This window comes from Heteronotia binoei, chromosome 3 (genome assembly GCF_032191835.1).
Source record: "Heteronotia binoei isolate CCM8104 ecotype False Entrance Well chromosome 3, APGP_CSIRO_Hbin_v1, whole genome shotgun sequence".
NCBI classification, from domain to species: domain Eukaryota; kingdom Metazoa; phylum Chordata; class Lepidosauria; order Squamata; family Gekkonidae; genus Heteronotia; species Heteronotia binoei.
The window spans coordinates 172,468,746-172,486,475 of record NC_083225.1 but is presented as its reverse complement, the minus strand read 5'-3'; the positions used below and the strand labels follow the sequence as shown (position 1 = coordinate 172,486,475).

Genomic DNA, 17,730 nt, shown 5'->3' with positions numbered 1-17,730 from the left:
CACAGAGTGTTGGACTGGATGGGCCATTGGCCTGATCCAACATGGCTTCTCTTATGTTCTTATGGGGAGGTTGCCATTACCTACCTCTGTGTCATGACCCTGGACTTTCTTGGTGATCGCCCATTCAAGCACTAAGCAGGGCCAACCCTGCTTAGCTCCCAAGAACTGATGAGATGGGGCTACCCTGGGCCATCCAGGTCATGGCGGAAGAAGGCATATGACTTAGCAAAATAAAAACTAAGAGTAGTTATTTCAACATGAGCTTTTGTGAGTCAAAGCTTACTCTTTCAAAGGAGTAAGAAAGAAATCATTTTGACATACTTGTAAGGGAAATGAGTGAGCTCTAACTCACATAAGTTCATGTCGAAATAAACATTATTTGTCTTTAAGGTACCACCAGACTTTTGGTTTGCTTTGCTTCAGCAGACTAACATGGATAACCCCTCTTCCAAATATGACTTAGCAGTCTTGCTGAAGCTAAGCTAGACTGAATCAAATCACTGTTTGGATAGGAGACCTCCTGCTTAGGTACATGTAGACTTTCACGATGGTTGAGAATTATGGGATAGGAATGTAAGAAGTGCACAGAAACCATGGCAGGGTGCATGTGGGGACTGCAGACCAGAGCACATGGCTAATTTTACATGCTTCCCATTTCCCTGCCCACTGAGTTCCATGGAGGGCACAATATTTGGTATTTTTTGATGGTAAACGTCCAGAAACTTTGCAAATGGATTCAGGTGGGGTTCTGAAGAAGGGTTTGTGCACATGAAAGCTTATACCCAGGATAAAACTTTGTTGGTCTTAAAGGTGTCACTGGACTTTGTTCTTTTTCTGGAATCTTGTAACTCCAGCCTCTCCTGCCTGGCTTTTACTACTGCTTGCTTCAGAGCTCTACAGCAAGGGTCTACAACACGGTGCCTGTGTGCTCCATGGCACTCGCCAGCACCTTTTTCTTGGTGCCTGCCAAATGCTTTTAGAACATGGATGGCTAGCAGGGCTTCTGATTGAAGAAGAAGAAGAATTGCAGATTTATACCCCGCCCTTCTCTCTGAATCAGAGACTCAAAGCGGCTTACAATCTCCTATATCTTCTCCCCCCACAACAGTCACCCTGTGAGGTGGGTGGGGCTGAGAGAGCTCTCACAGCAGCTGCCCTTTCAAGGACAACTCTGCGAGAGCTATGGCTGACCCAAGGCCATTCCAGCAGCCGCAAGTGGAGGAGTGGGGAATCAAACCCAGTTCTCTCAGATAAGAGTCCACACACTTAACCACTACACCAAACTGGCTCTGTAGATTAAAAGACATCCTGTTAGACAGAGCTTCTGCCCAAAATGTTGAAGAGTTGCTATTAGTTATATATAATGTGACTTTTCGTGGTTGGCTTTGCCTCCTGCAGCCACCATTTTGTGATTGGTTCCACTGTGGCAGTCATTTTGTGGTTGCGCCCACCCCCTGTATCAGAATTCCAAAGGTGCCCACAGGCTCAAAAAGGTTGGGGACCCCTACTCTACATGTTTGGATGCCTAAGAGAAGGCGCAGTGAACTATGGGGACTGGTCTCCCATTTCTCAATGTGAGAGGGACCCAGAGGCAGTGGAAACAAGCAGAGTGCAGGAAAATGTTGCTGCACTCTGCACCAGGACATACAGACATACATACATACGCAGAGGATGTAAGCAGAGACTCAGGAACACAGGAATCTTGAAGGTTCTGGGACTGTAGGTCCCTCCTGTGTCACTCCAGTCTAGGGGCATCAGCTGACACTTCTCTGCTGTTCTGGGAAGCTCTCTCAGAATTGCCAGATTTTCATTGATCCTCATCCTGTGCTGAGCTAGCCAAAAGTTAGCAGGTGACATCTTCTAACTAGACTGTACAAGCTTAAGGAACACTTCACTTGCAGGATTTACTGCATGTTAAAGGTAGGTAAAGGCAGTCCCCTGTGCAAGCACCAGTCGTTTCTGACTCTGGGGTGACGTCACATCACAACGTTTTCACAGCAGACTTTTTAAGGAGTGGTTTGCCATTACCTTCCCCAGTCATCTACACTTTACCCCCAGCAAGCTGGGTACTCATTTTACCGACCTTGGAGGTGTGGAAGGCTGAGTCAACCATGAGCTGGCTACCTGAACCCAGCTTCCACCGGGATTGAACTCAGGTCGTGAGCAGAACTTGGACTGCAGTACTGCAGCTTACCACTCTGTACCATGGGGCTCCATGTTACTGCATGTTAGGCTGCTGCAAAAAGCAAAAGAGCAGGGGCAATAAAGGTAGAAACCCTAACCCACCTCCATGGGTCATCTCCTAGATGAGTCATTCATTTTCCACTAATCTCTCCCATCCCCGACCTGCGTGCTGTAGTTCTCCCTTATTATCCTGTACAGTAACTTTCACCTGTGATCCTCTAAAATCTGCACTACAGCCACCTACTCTGATTTGTTTTTCAACTGCATTGTACTGGGGAGCATATTAAACTCCTCTTTGATTAGTACCACTATCCCCGTGGGAAGCAGTCCCAGTAATCCATAACCAAGGCATATTTCCCCCCCTCTCTTCCACGCACACCCCATTATTTTGAAAACTCCGGCTGCTCTGCCACTTTATTACAAATGGCCCATCTATATTCATGAACATGGAAATGCCTTTTACATTTTTTAATCTAACAGAGCCTGTTTTCTATCAATCAGCCTGTCCATTTCCTACCTCCGCTGTAAGGAAGCCATTGGGGAGATAATTAATATCTCCACGAGCAAAAGGTAGCATCTTCTTTCACATACTATGCACCGAGCATTAATTCATTAGCATTCTGTGAAAGAGACTCTTGGGAGGTGAGGGTGGAGTTTCCAAACTGGGAAACAAGAAACACATAGAGCCATTTACCGAATGTCTGAACCTACTGTTCAGTAGAGTTTGCTTAATATGAAAGCTTGGTGCAGATGACCAAGGTACCTGAAGTGGAGACATTATTTCAGGATAATTTGATCATCTTGATGATCAAGCCTGTGATCAAGAGCAGGAAGATAAAACACAAAGAAGACAGATAAGATCTGCACAGTATACATGGGCTGGACCTGAGGTCTCCACCTTGTGCCCTGTGTAGTGGTTAGACCTGAGTTGCAGTTCTTTGTCCATGCACTCAAAGAGTAATTAACAGGTGGAATTCACTGCCACAGGAAGTGGTGGTGGCTACAACCATGGACAGTTTCAAGAAGGGATTGGATAAACATATGGAGCAAGGGTCCATCATTAGCTCTTAGCCACAAAGTATAGATAGAAAGCCATGTCTAGGGCAGTGATGCTGTGTATTCTTGGTGCTTGGGAGACAACAGTGGGAGGGCTTCTGGAGTTCTGGCCCTGCTACTGGACCTCCTGATGGTACCTGGATTTTGGCCTCTGTGTGACCCAGAATGTTGGGCTGGATGGGCCATTGGCCTGATCCAGCATGGCTTCTCTTACATTCTTATCCTGAACATGAGTGCCAGCTTCCTTTCCTTTCAGCTCTAGAAGCTCATAAATATATGGGCTTGAGCAGCAGAAAATTTCTAGATATGCTATTTGGAACCAAAGATTAAAAGGGATGACACATATTTAGCTACACCTGGGGTAATTTTTGCATCATTGTCTTTGAGTAGGAAGAAAACAGTTTCCAGAGAGAGGGGTGGGGTAAGTAATTGCTTAACAGGGGTATAATATAGGAGTTCCTGAGAATCACAAATAAAAGGCACACAAACAAAACATGAAAAGAAGATATTGGATTTATACCCCTCCCTTCACTCTGAATCTCTGAGCAACTTACAATCTCCTTTACCTTCCTCCCCTGCAACAGACACCCTTTGAGGTAGGTGCGGCTGAGAGAGCTCTCCCAGAAGCTGCCCTTTCAAGGACAGCTCTGTGAGAACTATGGTTGACCCAAGGCCATTCCAACAGCTGCAAGTGGAGGAGTGGAGAATCAAACCCCGGTTCTTTCAGATAAGAGACCACGCACTTAGGGGAGGGACGGTGGCTTTAGGGGAGGGACAGTGGCTCAGTGGTAGAGCATCTGCTTGGGAAGCAGAAGGTTCCAGGTTCAATCCCTGACATCTCCAAAAAAGGGTCCAGGCAAATAGGTGTGAAAAGCCTCAGCTTGAGACCCTGGAGAGCCACTGCCAGTCTGAGAAGACAATACTGACTTTGATGGACCAAGGGTCTGATTCAGTATAAGGCAGCTTCATATGTTCATATGTTCACTTAACCATTACATCAAACTGGTGCGTTGATTATCTGGAGGCCACAAGGGCAGATTCTGCAGAATATACCTCGCCATCAAAACTGCTCTGTAAAATCATAAAAGGAATGATATTTAGCCTAGCAAACAAAAATGCCATACAAAACTGAGGGATTGAAAGTGAATAAAAATAAGAGGGTAATGCATGGAGTGGGGGGGAGGGAGTGCCCAATTTGTTTTCCATCTGCACTGTGCACAGAGAAGAAGCTCCAGACTCTCTTCTGTGCCAGTTCCCTGGCCTGAAATGGTCCCACTGGCCTCTTGTGGGGGAACCCACATATAGAATCAGGGAACCATCACAATGTGTCAGGGAAGAGCAAGCTGACAGAAACCAAGGATATCTACAAGCAAGACTGAAATTACCTTCCAAAGTAAGGCACAACAGAAGAGTCTCAGACAGAAGCTGTTGCCTATCAGAAGTCAAATGGAGGAGGAAAGTGGTCTCGAGTGCACTTATATTTCAGTGCAGAACAGGGTTGAGGATTACCCTGAAACTGACTGAAACTGAGCCAGTTTGGTGTAGTGGTTAAGTGTGCGGACTCTTATCTGAAAGAACTCCCCACTCGTCCACTTGCAGCTGCTGGAATGGCCTTGGGTCAGCCATAGCTCTTGTAGGAGTTGTCCTTGAAAGGGCAGCTGCTGTGAGAGCCCTTTCAGCCCCACTCACCTCACAGGGTGTCTGATGTGGGGGGGAGAAGATATAGGTGATTGTAAGCCGCTCTGAGTCTCTGATTCAGAGAGAAGGGCGGGGTGTAAATCTGCAGTCGTCTTCTTTTCTTAGGGTTGCCAGCCTCCAGGTGGGGCAAAATGTGAGGAGGCTTTGAAACAAAATACTTTGCAAACAATAATTACAATGAATATATCACAGCTTATTATAATAATTACACACTCTCCACAAATATATCAGTGCCTGACCCCACTCTGCAGAGTATTGAGTATTTATATTCACAGTGTTTAAAGGGAAAGCACCGCAATCAGCTTTTTAACAACAATTACTTCTAAGAAAAACATGCAAGGTTTGCCAGGTTTAAACAGCAACTACTTCTGTGTACAACATGCCAGGTTTGCAGTATATGTGACCAACAAATACAACAGTCCTTGAATTAATCAAATAGAAGAATGAATCAAAAGTTGTTTTTCTGTTGATTTTTTATGTGTATAGATTCAGTAACATGGTAACATGCTTCCTAGATTTCTAACTTCGTGTGTTTCGAATGTCTTCTTTGTTGACCATGTGATTATGTCTCTGGAACTACAGTTATACAACAAACATTTAAATGAAACAACCAATTCATATTACATATACTAAAGGTTGCAATTCATACATGCAATTCACACCCAAGGCCAGGGGTGAAATTCTAGCAGGAGCTCCTTTGTATATTAGGCCACACACAGTACAGGGCCTACTGTAAGCTCTTGGAGGATTGGCTACATCAGGGGGGTGTGACCTAATAAGCAAAGGAGCTCCTGCTAGAATTCCACCCCTGCCCAAGGCTCATAGCATTATGAGGAAATCAATTCCAGCATTTACATAGGCCAAATGGTTCTATGTCCTAAGCTCCAACAACCAATTAAATAATATTCAGATACTGGTTGACTCCTCCAGACACAAAGAGACACAACCCATATTGACATTATTTTGTCAATTGCATAGCAATTCATGGATGCTTTAGTTATTCAAGAAGCACATGAATGCACAGTTATACAAATTCATATTAGAATGATGTAAGGTCCAATGCAGCATTTAACCCATAGGTGCTATGGTGTTAAATTTATGTATTTAAAAAGCTTCCTTCTGAAGGAGAAGCTTGTGTATGTTCTTAACATTATGGTTCTTAATGGACTGAAACTTTAAAATAGCTGCACATTGAATATCAGTATGATGATTGAACTTTAAATAATGACTCATGATTGGGGCTTCTTGGTTTTTCAAGCAAACATGAGGCACATGTTTCAAAACATGGACTTTTAAGGGTCTTATTGTGGAGCCAATATAATATTTGGGGAAGGAACAGCAGAGGAAGTAAATAATTTTAGAGTCTCACAATTTGAGTTTTAAACAATTTATTGGTAGCATATGGTTACAAAGCTTATCTATTTCTTAATTTTTTCTTTTTTTTTCACATTAACCCATATGACATTTCCATCCCCCCTCCCTCCAATGTTGACTTCCCCGAGGTTAATTTTAGAGTCTCACAATTTGAGAAATGCTTAAATTACCAGGTAAAATTATTTATAGTAATCTCCTTCATCTGAATAGTATGGTCACAGACGGTGGTTTTGGGGAAAGTTTGGTGTAATGGTTTAAGTGTGCAGACTCTTATCTGGGAGAACCGGGTTTGATTCCCTACTCCTCCACTTGCAACTGCTGGAATGGCCTTGGGTTAGCTATAGCTATCACAGGAGTTGTCCTTGAAAGGGCAGCTGCTGTGAGTGCCCTCTCAGCTCCACCCACCTCACAGAGTGTCTGTTGTGGGGGAAGAAGATAGAGGAGATTGTAAGCCGCTCTGAGTCTCTGATTCAGAGAGAAGGGCGGAGTATAAATCTGCATTCTTCTTCTTAAGGGAGATGAGATTCTGTAACTCTCAAATCTGTTCTCAAATCCGAATGGACCAACATATCCTGTGCATTACGTCCTCGCTTCCATCCAATAGTGGAAAATTTCATACAGCCATTAAAGATCTTGAACTTGAACTTGACTTGCCTAACACAGGTTGTATTATATGCCAATGTTTACGAAGAAATGAGACAGTCCCTTGAGCTTGTGGTGAGTATTGCAACACACACGTAAAACAGGAGCTCTTGATCTGTTTATTCTTTAAAAGCTCAGATCTGTGTATTCCCTGTGTTCTCTGTTTGGCTCTGTCTATGATTTTCATTGGATACCCATGATCCAGAAATGCTTTAGTCATCTGTTTACTAGTGCTATTAAATTCCTGTTCTGAAGTTGAATTACTCTTGATATGGAGAAATTGGCTGAAAGGTAAATTCTTTCTGATGTGACATGTATGGAAGGATTGGAAGTGAAGCAGTGAATTGTGGTCCGTAGGTTTCTGAAAAACCCTCATCCCCAACTTAGATGTATTCAAGACAAAAACAGTAGTGTCTAAAAATTAATACAAGATTAATGACTTTCACAATTAAGCTTAATGGCAGGATGCAGGATATTGCACCACTGTATAAATGGCTGTACCTCTGAAGAACTGTTGTCCAGGCAAAAGATACTGAGGCAGGCCAAGAAGGAAATATGGAAGAATATTTGGAAAGAAGGTTTTGGAATGTTTTAGAACACAAGGGTCACTAGAAAGAGGCCTATTAGGCATGTTTGGGGCTTGCTTTGATTAGTAGATTGAAATGAGGAACTGTAAGCTTATTATGAGGCTTGTAAAGCTTGCTATAGAAAAAGAGGAACTGAAAGAAACAGATGCAAGTAGAACAGAGAACAGTGGAAGTGCAAAGGTGGGGGCAATCAGGCCAACCCAAAGGAAATAGATAAGCAGAAGTAGAAGTATAGAAGGTTGCGGTTGAGGTTGCCCAGGGTTGCCTAGCAACCCGATGGGCCAAGAAAGAGGAAGCTGAAACACAGGTGAGGGGCATCAAGCTTTGTTTACAGCCCTGGTAAAACGGAAATGTTTATAGCCTCTTCAAACGGAAACATGTATGTATGATGATGATGCAAAAGGGTATATAAGGCCTGCATGCCTCTGTGATTGCTGCTCAGACTCTCGGGTCTGAAGCCCGTGTGCAGGGCCCATGTGCACGTTAAATAAAGAAAGCTGTTTTCCTGACTTCGCCTCACGCTGCCTCTGTTATTGATACAACTGAAATTGGTAATGTATGGCTTTTCCTTCTACAATACCACCGATGTATCTAAAATAACCAGTAATATTGCTATTAAAAGGATTGACTGATGGATCATAAGAAAAGGTTCTTTCAAAGTTTTCCATAAATTTGCAATTGACGGGGCACAATGACTTCCCATAGCTACTCCAGATGTCTGTAAATAAAACTCGGACTGAAATCTAAAATAATTGTGCTCAAAAATAACATCCAATATTTCTAATTAAAAATGAGTAGGTGGCCAAGGATCATTTCTTCTAGGAAGGAATGTTTTCCTGATTTTAACAATATTACACTGATTTTTTAAAAAAACTGGAGCCCCATGTATTCAGGGATTGGGCGAGTCACAAATCTAAAATCTAAATAAATAAATAAGCACTCTGTAACTGCACATAAGAACATAAGAGAAGTCATGTTAGATCAGGCCAATGGCCCATCCAGTCCAACACTCTGTGTCACACAGTGGCCAAAAAAAAAATTATATATATGTATATATATACACACTGTATGTGTGTGTGTGTGTGTGTGTATATATATATATATACACACACACACACACACACACTGTGGCTAATAGCCACTAATGGACCTCTGCTCCATATTTCTATCTAAACCCCTCTTGGCTATGCATGTGGCCGCCACCACCTCCTGTGGCAATGAATTCCACATGTTAATCACCCTTTGGGTAAAGAAGTACTTCCTTTTATCCATATTAACCTGTCTGCTCAGCAATTTCATTGAATGCCCACGAGTTCTTGTATTGTGAGAAAGGGAGAAAAGTACTTCTTTCTCTACTTTCTCCATTCTATGCATTATCTTGTAAACCTCTATCATGTTTCTCCAAGCTAAAGAGCCCCAAGTGTTTCAACCTTTCTTCATAGGGAAAGTGTTCCAGCCCTTTAATCATTCTAGTTGCACTTTTCTGGACTTTCTCCAATGTTACAAGTTCTTATTTATTTTAAATTGTTTTTGCTTTTTGTCCCCCCCCCCACCACCACCACCACCTTTTGTAAAGGAGAATAGAATGAATGGGGAAAGGAAAAAAACCTCTTTTCTCCTGCTGTTTGTTTCTTGCTGGGAAAAGGCTATCTCCATTCTGATTTACCCCAAATGACAAAAACTTACGGAGGTGGAAAAATGCTATCAAATCTCAGCTGACATGGCTAGAGTAGCCAACCTACAGGTGATGGCTAGAGATCACCTGGGTTACATCCAATGCTCCCTCTAAGCTGTGGAGTCTTGTGAGTACAAATTCTTCTTTGTGAGCTACTGGAATTAATGTTGTGAGTGAGCGATTTGGCTGTGGCATAAATTAGTTTGTTCTGGGGCCATCTTTTCTGAGCTAAAACAAAAATGTGTGGCCTGAGGCTGAAAAACTGTGAGCTAGCTCACACTAACTCAGCTTAGAGGGAACACTCTTTATATCTGATCTCTAGGTGACAGAGATGAGTTTACTGGGAGAAAATGGCCACATTGGAAGGTGGACTCTTTGGCATCATACCCCAGTGAAGTCCTGTCCTTCCCCAAACCCTGCACTCAACCAGGCTGCACCCCTAGAATCTCCAGGTATGTTCCAGTTTGCAGCTGGCAACCCTAATTATGATGATTCCGTAGGGTTTTCAAGGCAAGAGATGTTCAGAAGTGGTTGGCCATTGGCTGCCTCCATGTCACAACCCTGGTATTCCTTGGCCATCTCTCATAAAAATACTTTGTTGTTGTTCAGTCGCACAGTTGAGTCTGACTCTTTGCAACCCCATGGACAAAGTCACGCCAGGCCCTCCTGTCTTCTACCATCCTCTGAAGTCTGCTCAAATTTGTGTTAGTTACATCAGTAACACTGTCTGGCCATCTCATCTTTTGCCGTCCCCTTCTTCTTTTGCCTTCTGTCTTTCCCAGCATCAGATCCTCTAGTGAGTGCTCCCTTCTCATTTGGTGGCCAAAGTATTTGAGCTTCAACTTCAGCATCTGACTTTCCAGGGAACAGTTAGGGTTGATTTCCCTTAGGACTGACTGACTGGATCTTCTTGCAGTCCAAGGGATTCTCAAGATTCTTCTCCAGCACCACAGCTCGAAAGCATCTATTCTTCTAGATGGGGGGGAGGGTGGGCAGAGGAGGATGCTTGCCCCGGATGCTGACAGAGGGTGGGGTGCCAAATTGGGTATGAAGTCCATTGTATTCTATGAGACCATAAGATAAAATGGCCCATAAGGGGGTGCCATTTTTTAATTTTGCCCCTCCTCAAAAAATATGTCAATCCAGTCCTGCTTCTAGCCAGCACCAGTTCTGCTTAGCTTCTAAGATCTTTTTTTTATTATTTATTTTTTATTTTTATATAATTTTCTTTTATTTCACCTTTTTCCAACCAAATTCCATCCTTATACATAACATCAATTTAGTAAGCAATGATGAAGAACAGAACAAAAAAAAGCAACAAACAAAAAAAACAAAAAAGTGAATTAATAAAACGAAAAATCAAACTCTAAATAGTCATCCTTGATATCGAATGTGGTTTAGACCAAAATTAGATCGAATTCTTATAATAAAATATATCCATACATTAATTCCATACAATCAGCAATACATTAAGCTTACCTATAAATCATTCTTTTTTTAACCATTTATACAATTTTTCCCATTTTTTGCTAGCTTCAGATTTCGGTATCCCTTTCACCAAATTTGATAATATATCCATTTCTGCGGCTTGCAAAATTTTATCTAGAACCTCCTCTAATTTCGGACATTCCTTTTGTCTCCAATATTTAGCAAAAGTAATTCTTGCTGCAGTGAGAGTGTAAACTGTCACGTGCTCATCTTCTTGGGGAATTCCTTTTCTCACTAGGGATAGTAACATAATCTCAGGTTCGAATTGTAGGTTTATATTTAATATTGCCTTCAAAGTTTCATAAATTCTAACCCAAAATCTTTGAGTTATTTTACACGTCCACCATAAATGGTAAAAGGAGCCTGCCGCTGAACCACATTTCCAACATTTCGGTGAGATGGTTGAGTTAATTTTTGTCAATTGGACTGATGACACCAGGCTAGCCTGGACTGTCCAAGTCAAGGCAAGGAAAACGTATAGGTATTCACTCGTAAAATAACATAGAAAAAACCATAACATACAGTTGATGCATGACACAGAGGGTCCCCAAAACTGTGTGTTAAAATGTATTTTGTGGGAAAAGAGAAAGATATTTTCTAGTACATAAGGGAAAGCATTTTAATGTTCAGGACCTGTTCTGCAGGAAGGTCCAAGGAACCCTGAGAAGGTGTTCTGAGTGTCATCCTTTGGGGAGGGATGGTAGCTCAGTGGTAGAGCATCTGCTTGGTAAGCAGAAGGTCCCAGGTTCAATCCCCGGCATCTCCAAAAAAAAGGGTCCAGGCAAATAGGTGTGAAAAACCTCAGCTTGAGACCCTGGAGAACTGCTGCCAGTCTGAGTAGACAATACTGACTTTGATGGACCAAGGGTCTGATTCAGGATAAGGCAGCTTCATATGTTCATATGTTCATCCTCACACTAGAATTCTCAAAATACTTTAGGGAGGTTAACTGGAATGAAAGCAACACAGTTTTACCATTGGCTCATTTTCTAACGTTCAGTGAAACTGAGGGAATGCAGTTCTTCAGCAAGTTTTATGTACTCTCATCTGTAATATATGTTATGCTAAATATAGAATTTCACAAATAGGTCTTCACAAATGGGGAAGGGAGTGTTTCAGATGAAGCATAAAATATTTCAAATGTCTCTGTGTATACATTTGCCAAGACATTTATAGTTAGAAGTTGATACTGCAATATTAATATAAGGTTATGTTCATAACACCAGCAACAATTATAGGAAAAGCTAATGAATCCATCCATCTTAGTCTCAGTGTTCGTCAAACAACACGCAGCATTGGACTGTGTTACCAACTATTTTATATTATAGTAGAAGATTGGATGGTCTTGTTCCAGTCCAAATCAATTAAAAACCCACAATTTCCATAAACTCACAAAATTATAATACAGTTTATCGGTAGATGTTATATTCACAAACCTTTTTACTGAAAATTTGCATTTTAGCGTCTAATAGCTGGGCATCTTCAGAAAATAATTGTGTGCAGTATGCATAAAAAGCATTTGTTTCATCTATTTAACAAAAAATACTTGATTCCTATTCCCTTGTGGCAGAAAGCTTAGTTTCCATTCTGGGCAATACATAAAAACCTCTGTCTGGTGAATTCCATGAAAGGAAATGATTTCTATGTTTATAGAAAACTGCCACCCAACATTTTATGTAGATTGCAAATTATTTGTCCCACCGCAATCTCCCCTGACAACACGGTAATTGCTTCAATGATATAAAATCCGAGAAATGGCTTTTGATGCACAAATCTTTGTAATGCATAAAACGGAAAACAAGGTGCGCCAACTGCAAAGAAAACCACATCGGGTGAAAAATATTGAAGCATAATATCTGTTTGGATCCATAAAATTGCTTTCTTTGTGCTTCAAAAACATGAGGATGTGTCTGTGGTATCATAGGGGGATTCCAGTGCAATGATATGAGATATGACCTCAGCCCAGATCTTGGAAAGTTGTCCATATCAAAGATTTGTTTTGAAGAATTTGCTTCTTAAAATCAGTCTCTGAATTTTCTTGTGTGGTTTTTCATCTTGAATGTTCTCTCTCTCCCCCCCCCCACTCCCTCCCCCTCTCCATAATGGCCACTGATGTCACATCTCAGTATTTAATATACGATACATGATATCTAAGAGTCTTTCACAATCAGAGGGTTGAATCCAACCATCCCACAAGAAGCTGCCCTCCGACATAAGTGGCTGTTTCTCCAAGAAAAGAGCCATTTAAGATGGAGGAAAGCTGGAGAAAGGCTTCAGACTTGTGTTAACCTCTGTGGTTATGGACCACAGCCCAAATTTGCAAGAGGGGATCATTAACCCAGACTCTGGGAAGAGATCCTTCGAGAAAATGTGGTGTGGTATGATAGGGGCAGGATCCACCCAATGAGACTTATCATTTGACAGTATTCATAGCTGAAACAGGAAAGGAAGGCAGCATGGCATAACCCAGTCTCCTCATCTCAGAAGCTAAGCAAGATCAGAACTTGGAAGAGAGACCTCCAAGGAAGGCTCTGCTGAGAAAGGCAATGGCAAACCATCTCTGCTTCTCACTTGTCTTGAAAATCCCTCACTGGGGTCGCCATAATTTAGCTGTGACTTGACAGCCCTTTACTCGCGCACACAGCTGGTGCAGAGCTGGGAGCAGGCAGCTGCTGATCTACCCTGTTTTCAGGGATGCAAACCAAAACTCAGGGGGGGTTTGGGTAGAAAAAGCCCAGCAAGTGCTCATTTGCATCTTAGGCCACACACCCTGATGCCAAGCTGACCAGAATTGCATTCCTGCTCAAAAAAAAAGCCCTGCCAAAACTGATTAAAATGACAGCATAGTAAATCAAAATCTAATTAACAGAGCCGTATCAGCTCATCCCTGGTGCCTGGATTGCAGACCCCTTTGAGATTCCTGTGTTATCTCATCCTGAGTTTCAAGAGGGAAGAAAGGATGGATATAAATATAAAAATATTGACAAGGGAGGGGGAAAAAAGAAGCATCAGCTGAACCAAGATTTGCTTGTCTTTTGAAAGTGTCTAGGTCACATGTCTTCAGCCCATATGTTATGCAAAAAAATGCCAGCCTTTCATACAGACAAACAGCAGGGTTGGGTTGCTGATCCCCCTGGACACGAGCAAGGGGGTGGAAGTTGGGCTTCCAGCTCCAGGTTGGGAAATGCCTGGAGATTTGCAGGTGGAGCCTGGGGAGGACAGGGCCCTCAATGGGGGACAATGCCATAGAGTCCACTCTCCAAAGCATCCATTTTTTTCCTGGGGAAACTGATCTCTGTAGTCTGGAGCTGAAATTCTGGGGGATCCTCTGGTCCCACCTGGAGGCTGCCATCTTTAGGTGGCTTTGCAATTTACAGGCCTTTCTCTGCACATGCAATGCCAATCACCATGACCAGTATTCTATAAATTGTTCAACCTTCATTCACTTCCATCAGAGAGCCAGTCTGGTGTAGTGGTTAATTGTGAGGACTCTTACCTGGGAGAACCGGGTTTGATTCCCCACCCCTCCGCTTGCAGCTGCTGGAATGGCCTTGGGTCAGCCATAGCTCTGGAAGAGGTTGTCCTTGAAGGGGCAGCTGCTGTGAGAGCCCTCTCAGCCCCACCAACCTCACAGGGTGTCTGTTGTGGGGGGAGAAGATACAGGAGATTGTAAGTCTCTGATTCAGAGAGAAGGGTGGGTATAAATCTGTAGTCTTCTTCTTCTTCCATAACAGTTGATACATGGCATAGGAGGGAGCCATGTCCCAGTGGTAGAACATCTGCTTGGCATGCAAAAGGTCCCAGGTTCAAACTCTGGGAGGTCCAGTTAAAAGGATCTGGTCCTAGCTGATGTGAAAGACCTCTGTCTGAGAGCTGCTGACAGTCTGAGTAGACAGTACTGACTCCGATGGATCACGGGCTTAATTTTGTATAAGTCAGCTTCAGGTGTTCTTGTGAATTATGGAACAAGAATTCAGGACAACCCATCTTTCTGAACCCATCAGTAATGAGAATATGACAGAATCACATATGTGAGGGGATGTTGCTTGTCTGATATTCAGGACAAATGTGAAGTTTTATTTGGAGTAACAAGAGAGACATCAGGGGGAGAATATGACAGCTTCAATGTTAGTGTTTTTGATAGACTCGAGCAGCTATGGCTGAGCTTATGTTATTTTAATCTTTTTTTTCTCACTACAGAACCCAGCGATGCTCCGACTGACGTCAAAGCTACAGGATTGTCTGTATCGGAGATTCTTGTCTCATGGAGGCATAATAAAGAAAGCCTAGGAAGACCGCAGGGATTCGAGGTATTTCACATACAATAATATTTGTGTTCTGCTTTATTTCTTGATTTCCTAAGTTTCCTGCCACTAAAGAAATGTATCAGTCAATGTTCTAATCATCATTGTGAATTGGTGATGAAAGGAATTATCCAGGTAGGACTCCATTGATGTATAATGTATAGCTCATTGTGTTGGAAGGATTTGAGGGGAAATTCATGCAGGTGGCTCACCAAGAAGACTGGGCCACTTTCAGCTTTTGAGTCTCCCAGGTGGAATAAAAATGATGACGCAAGATGCAGATAAAAACAAGCTGCAAACATGATGCAAAAAAAACAACAACCCATGTGTGAATTTGAGGAGCCCCTTTGAGTTTGAGGCCCTGGCCAAAAAGCCCTCCTGGCCCATCTCTTGAGGATCCCTGATGATCACTATGGCCAAAGTAATGTATCACCCAGCTTGGCTCTAACTGGTAAGTTCTGACAATAATGCCAATTTCACCTGATCCTTGTTTCCTTCCTTCAGTGGTCCAGTATGCACAGTATAGCTTCCTGTGACTTCATTGAGCTCTGCCATCTTCCCTCACTTCCTGTTTCCTCAGTAGGGTTGCCAAGTCCCTCTGCTGCTCCAGCAGGGGACTCTTCTCTCATGCGCGTGAGAAAGAGTGATCTGCTTATCTTTAGATTTGCGGTAAAAACTCTATGGTACCATAAAGTTTTATCATGAATCCTAGAACATCCATGGTGCGACATGCCCAGAGCAATGATGTCACTTCTGGTTGATGTCATTACACAGGGCATGTCGCACAGCAACAAGGCTGTTTGGGGGCGGGGATCTCTCCAATGGCCTGCTCTGTGCTGGTGGTGTGGGGCCCCCAAACTGGAGCTTCATGTATAGAATACCTCTTGTAGTACAAATTGTTCTCAATAATGTCCAATAAAGATTTTTTTTTTACAATGATTGTAGAAAATGTATTTCTTTATTCAAATCAAAAATTTCAAAATTTATAGAAATTCATTAATCCAGGCTTTCATAAAAGTTCATAGATGTTCTGGATTTGCACAATGTATGCAGGAGGTATTGAAAAAATCAATAAATAATCATAACCAGCTTACAGGCACAACCAGTCTAAAGAACTCCTGTTTCACATTACTGCTTTATCCAAGCTAATTTTCCTACTCATATGCTTCACTCATCACACTAGAAATAATTTTTACATCATTTTCTCAGCATTTGCTGTCATGAGTAGGAAAATTTGCTTGGATAAAGACTTTTCAGTTTCCCAGGGGGGGGACTGGGGCCCAGCCAGAGACATTTGATCCAGTGACATCACAGGGAGGGGCCTCCATTATCGCTACCTATGAATTTATGGAGAAGCTTCCTCCCCATAAATTTAAGGAGCACCCCCCCCAACAATGCCCATGGACTGGGCCAAACCCAGAAAAAGGTGGGAGTTGGCCAGTGGTTATAGTGGTATCTCAGAGGTCTCTTGCTGTGTCCTGTTTTTGAAATTCACTTTTAGAATAGTCACGTCAAGATCTGCAAATATACATATCATGTGCATATGACAAACTAATGGTCACAAATTTGACAGTAAAAGGCAATACAGAAAAGCTTAAGGGAAACATTTCCCTTCCCCCCGCTGTTTTCTGATGACCCTGAAGCACAATCTCCTTTACCTTCCCCCCCCCCTGACACCCTGTGAGGTAGGTCGGGCTAAGAGAGCTCTTACAGCAGCTGCCTTTCAAGGACAACTCCTACAAAAGTGATGATTGACCCAAGGCCATTCCAGCAGCTGCAAGTGGAGGAGTGGGGAATCAAACCCGGTTCTCCCAGATAAGAGTCCGCGCATTTAACTACTGTACCAAACTGGCTGTCACCAACTATATGTTTACAGCTGCTGCTGATACCTAAATCATTCAGCTTTCACTTATACTCAGAAATCAAACTTTCATTTCATGTATTCAACATATCAGGATTCAACATATCCTGCCCTACCCACAAAATGGGCTCAGGATGGCTCACATCATAAAATCAACAGCAGCAAAACAATAAATAAGACCAATGATTAATAGCAAAAAAAGGCTCATGTCAGATAAAATAAGTGTGTGTGCAATCTAAATGAAACAGTGTACATGCACACAAAAGCTGATGCCCAGAATAAAACTTAAAGGTTCCACTGGCCTCAAATTTTGTTCTTAAAGGCCTCAGATCTTCATGTCCACCCACACTCAATCTCACTTTCCCCCAAAATGTAAATTGGAACCAAGCGAGTATTTTGAATCCACCAAAGAGAGCCAGGTGTAGCCAGTCAAGCTTTATTTTCTAACAGACACCAAACTTAGGATTGATATGTGCTGGATATCAATACTTTAGTAATTACCTTACAATGTCAAGAGTCCTTCAACACTCTAGATCAGCCGGCTGGATGAAAACAATAGTCGCTTTTCTCACTTTTCTCATATGTGCTGTGAGAGCACACTCAGGTCTGTCCATGTATCGATTTACACAAATGGAGCTTACCAACACTGGTTAATATGCGTATTGACACCTAGCCTCTGGCGGGAGAAGCTCTATTAGCATTTCTAAGGAGCTGAAGTTGTAAAGTCATTTGCAGCTGAGAGGGAAAATAACACATAGCCTTTATCACCCCATTCATGCCTTTGAAAACCCAATTCTTGTGTTGGTTGCCCAGTGGGGGCTTAGCCCCTGCTGGGAAAATCCGGGGGGGGGGGGCTCTAGC

General features: G+C 42.6%; 1 protein-coding gene across 2 annotated transcripts in view; it reads left to right on the top strand.

The window, feature by feature from the left end:
* Positions 1–17,730, top strand: part of CNTN5 (contactin 5) — an 897,557-nt gene that overhangs the window by 854,571 nt on the left and 25,256 nt on the right. For both annotated transcript variants that reach the window (XM_060234908.1, XM_060234909.1), the window contains one exon: positions 14,905–15,014. In XM_060234908.1, the coding sequence (XP_060090891.1) occupies positions 14,905–15,014 (110 nt within the window). The remainder of the gene's footprint in view (positions 1–14,904; positions 15,015–17,730) is intronic.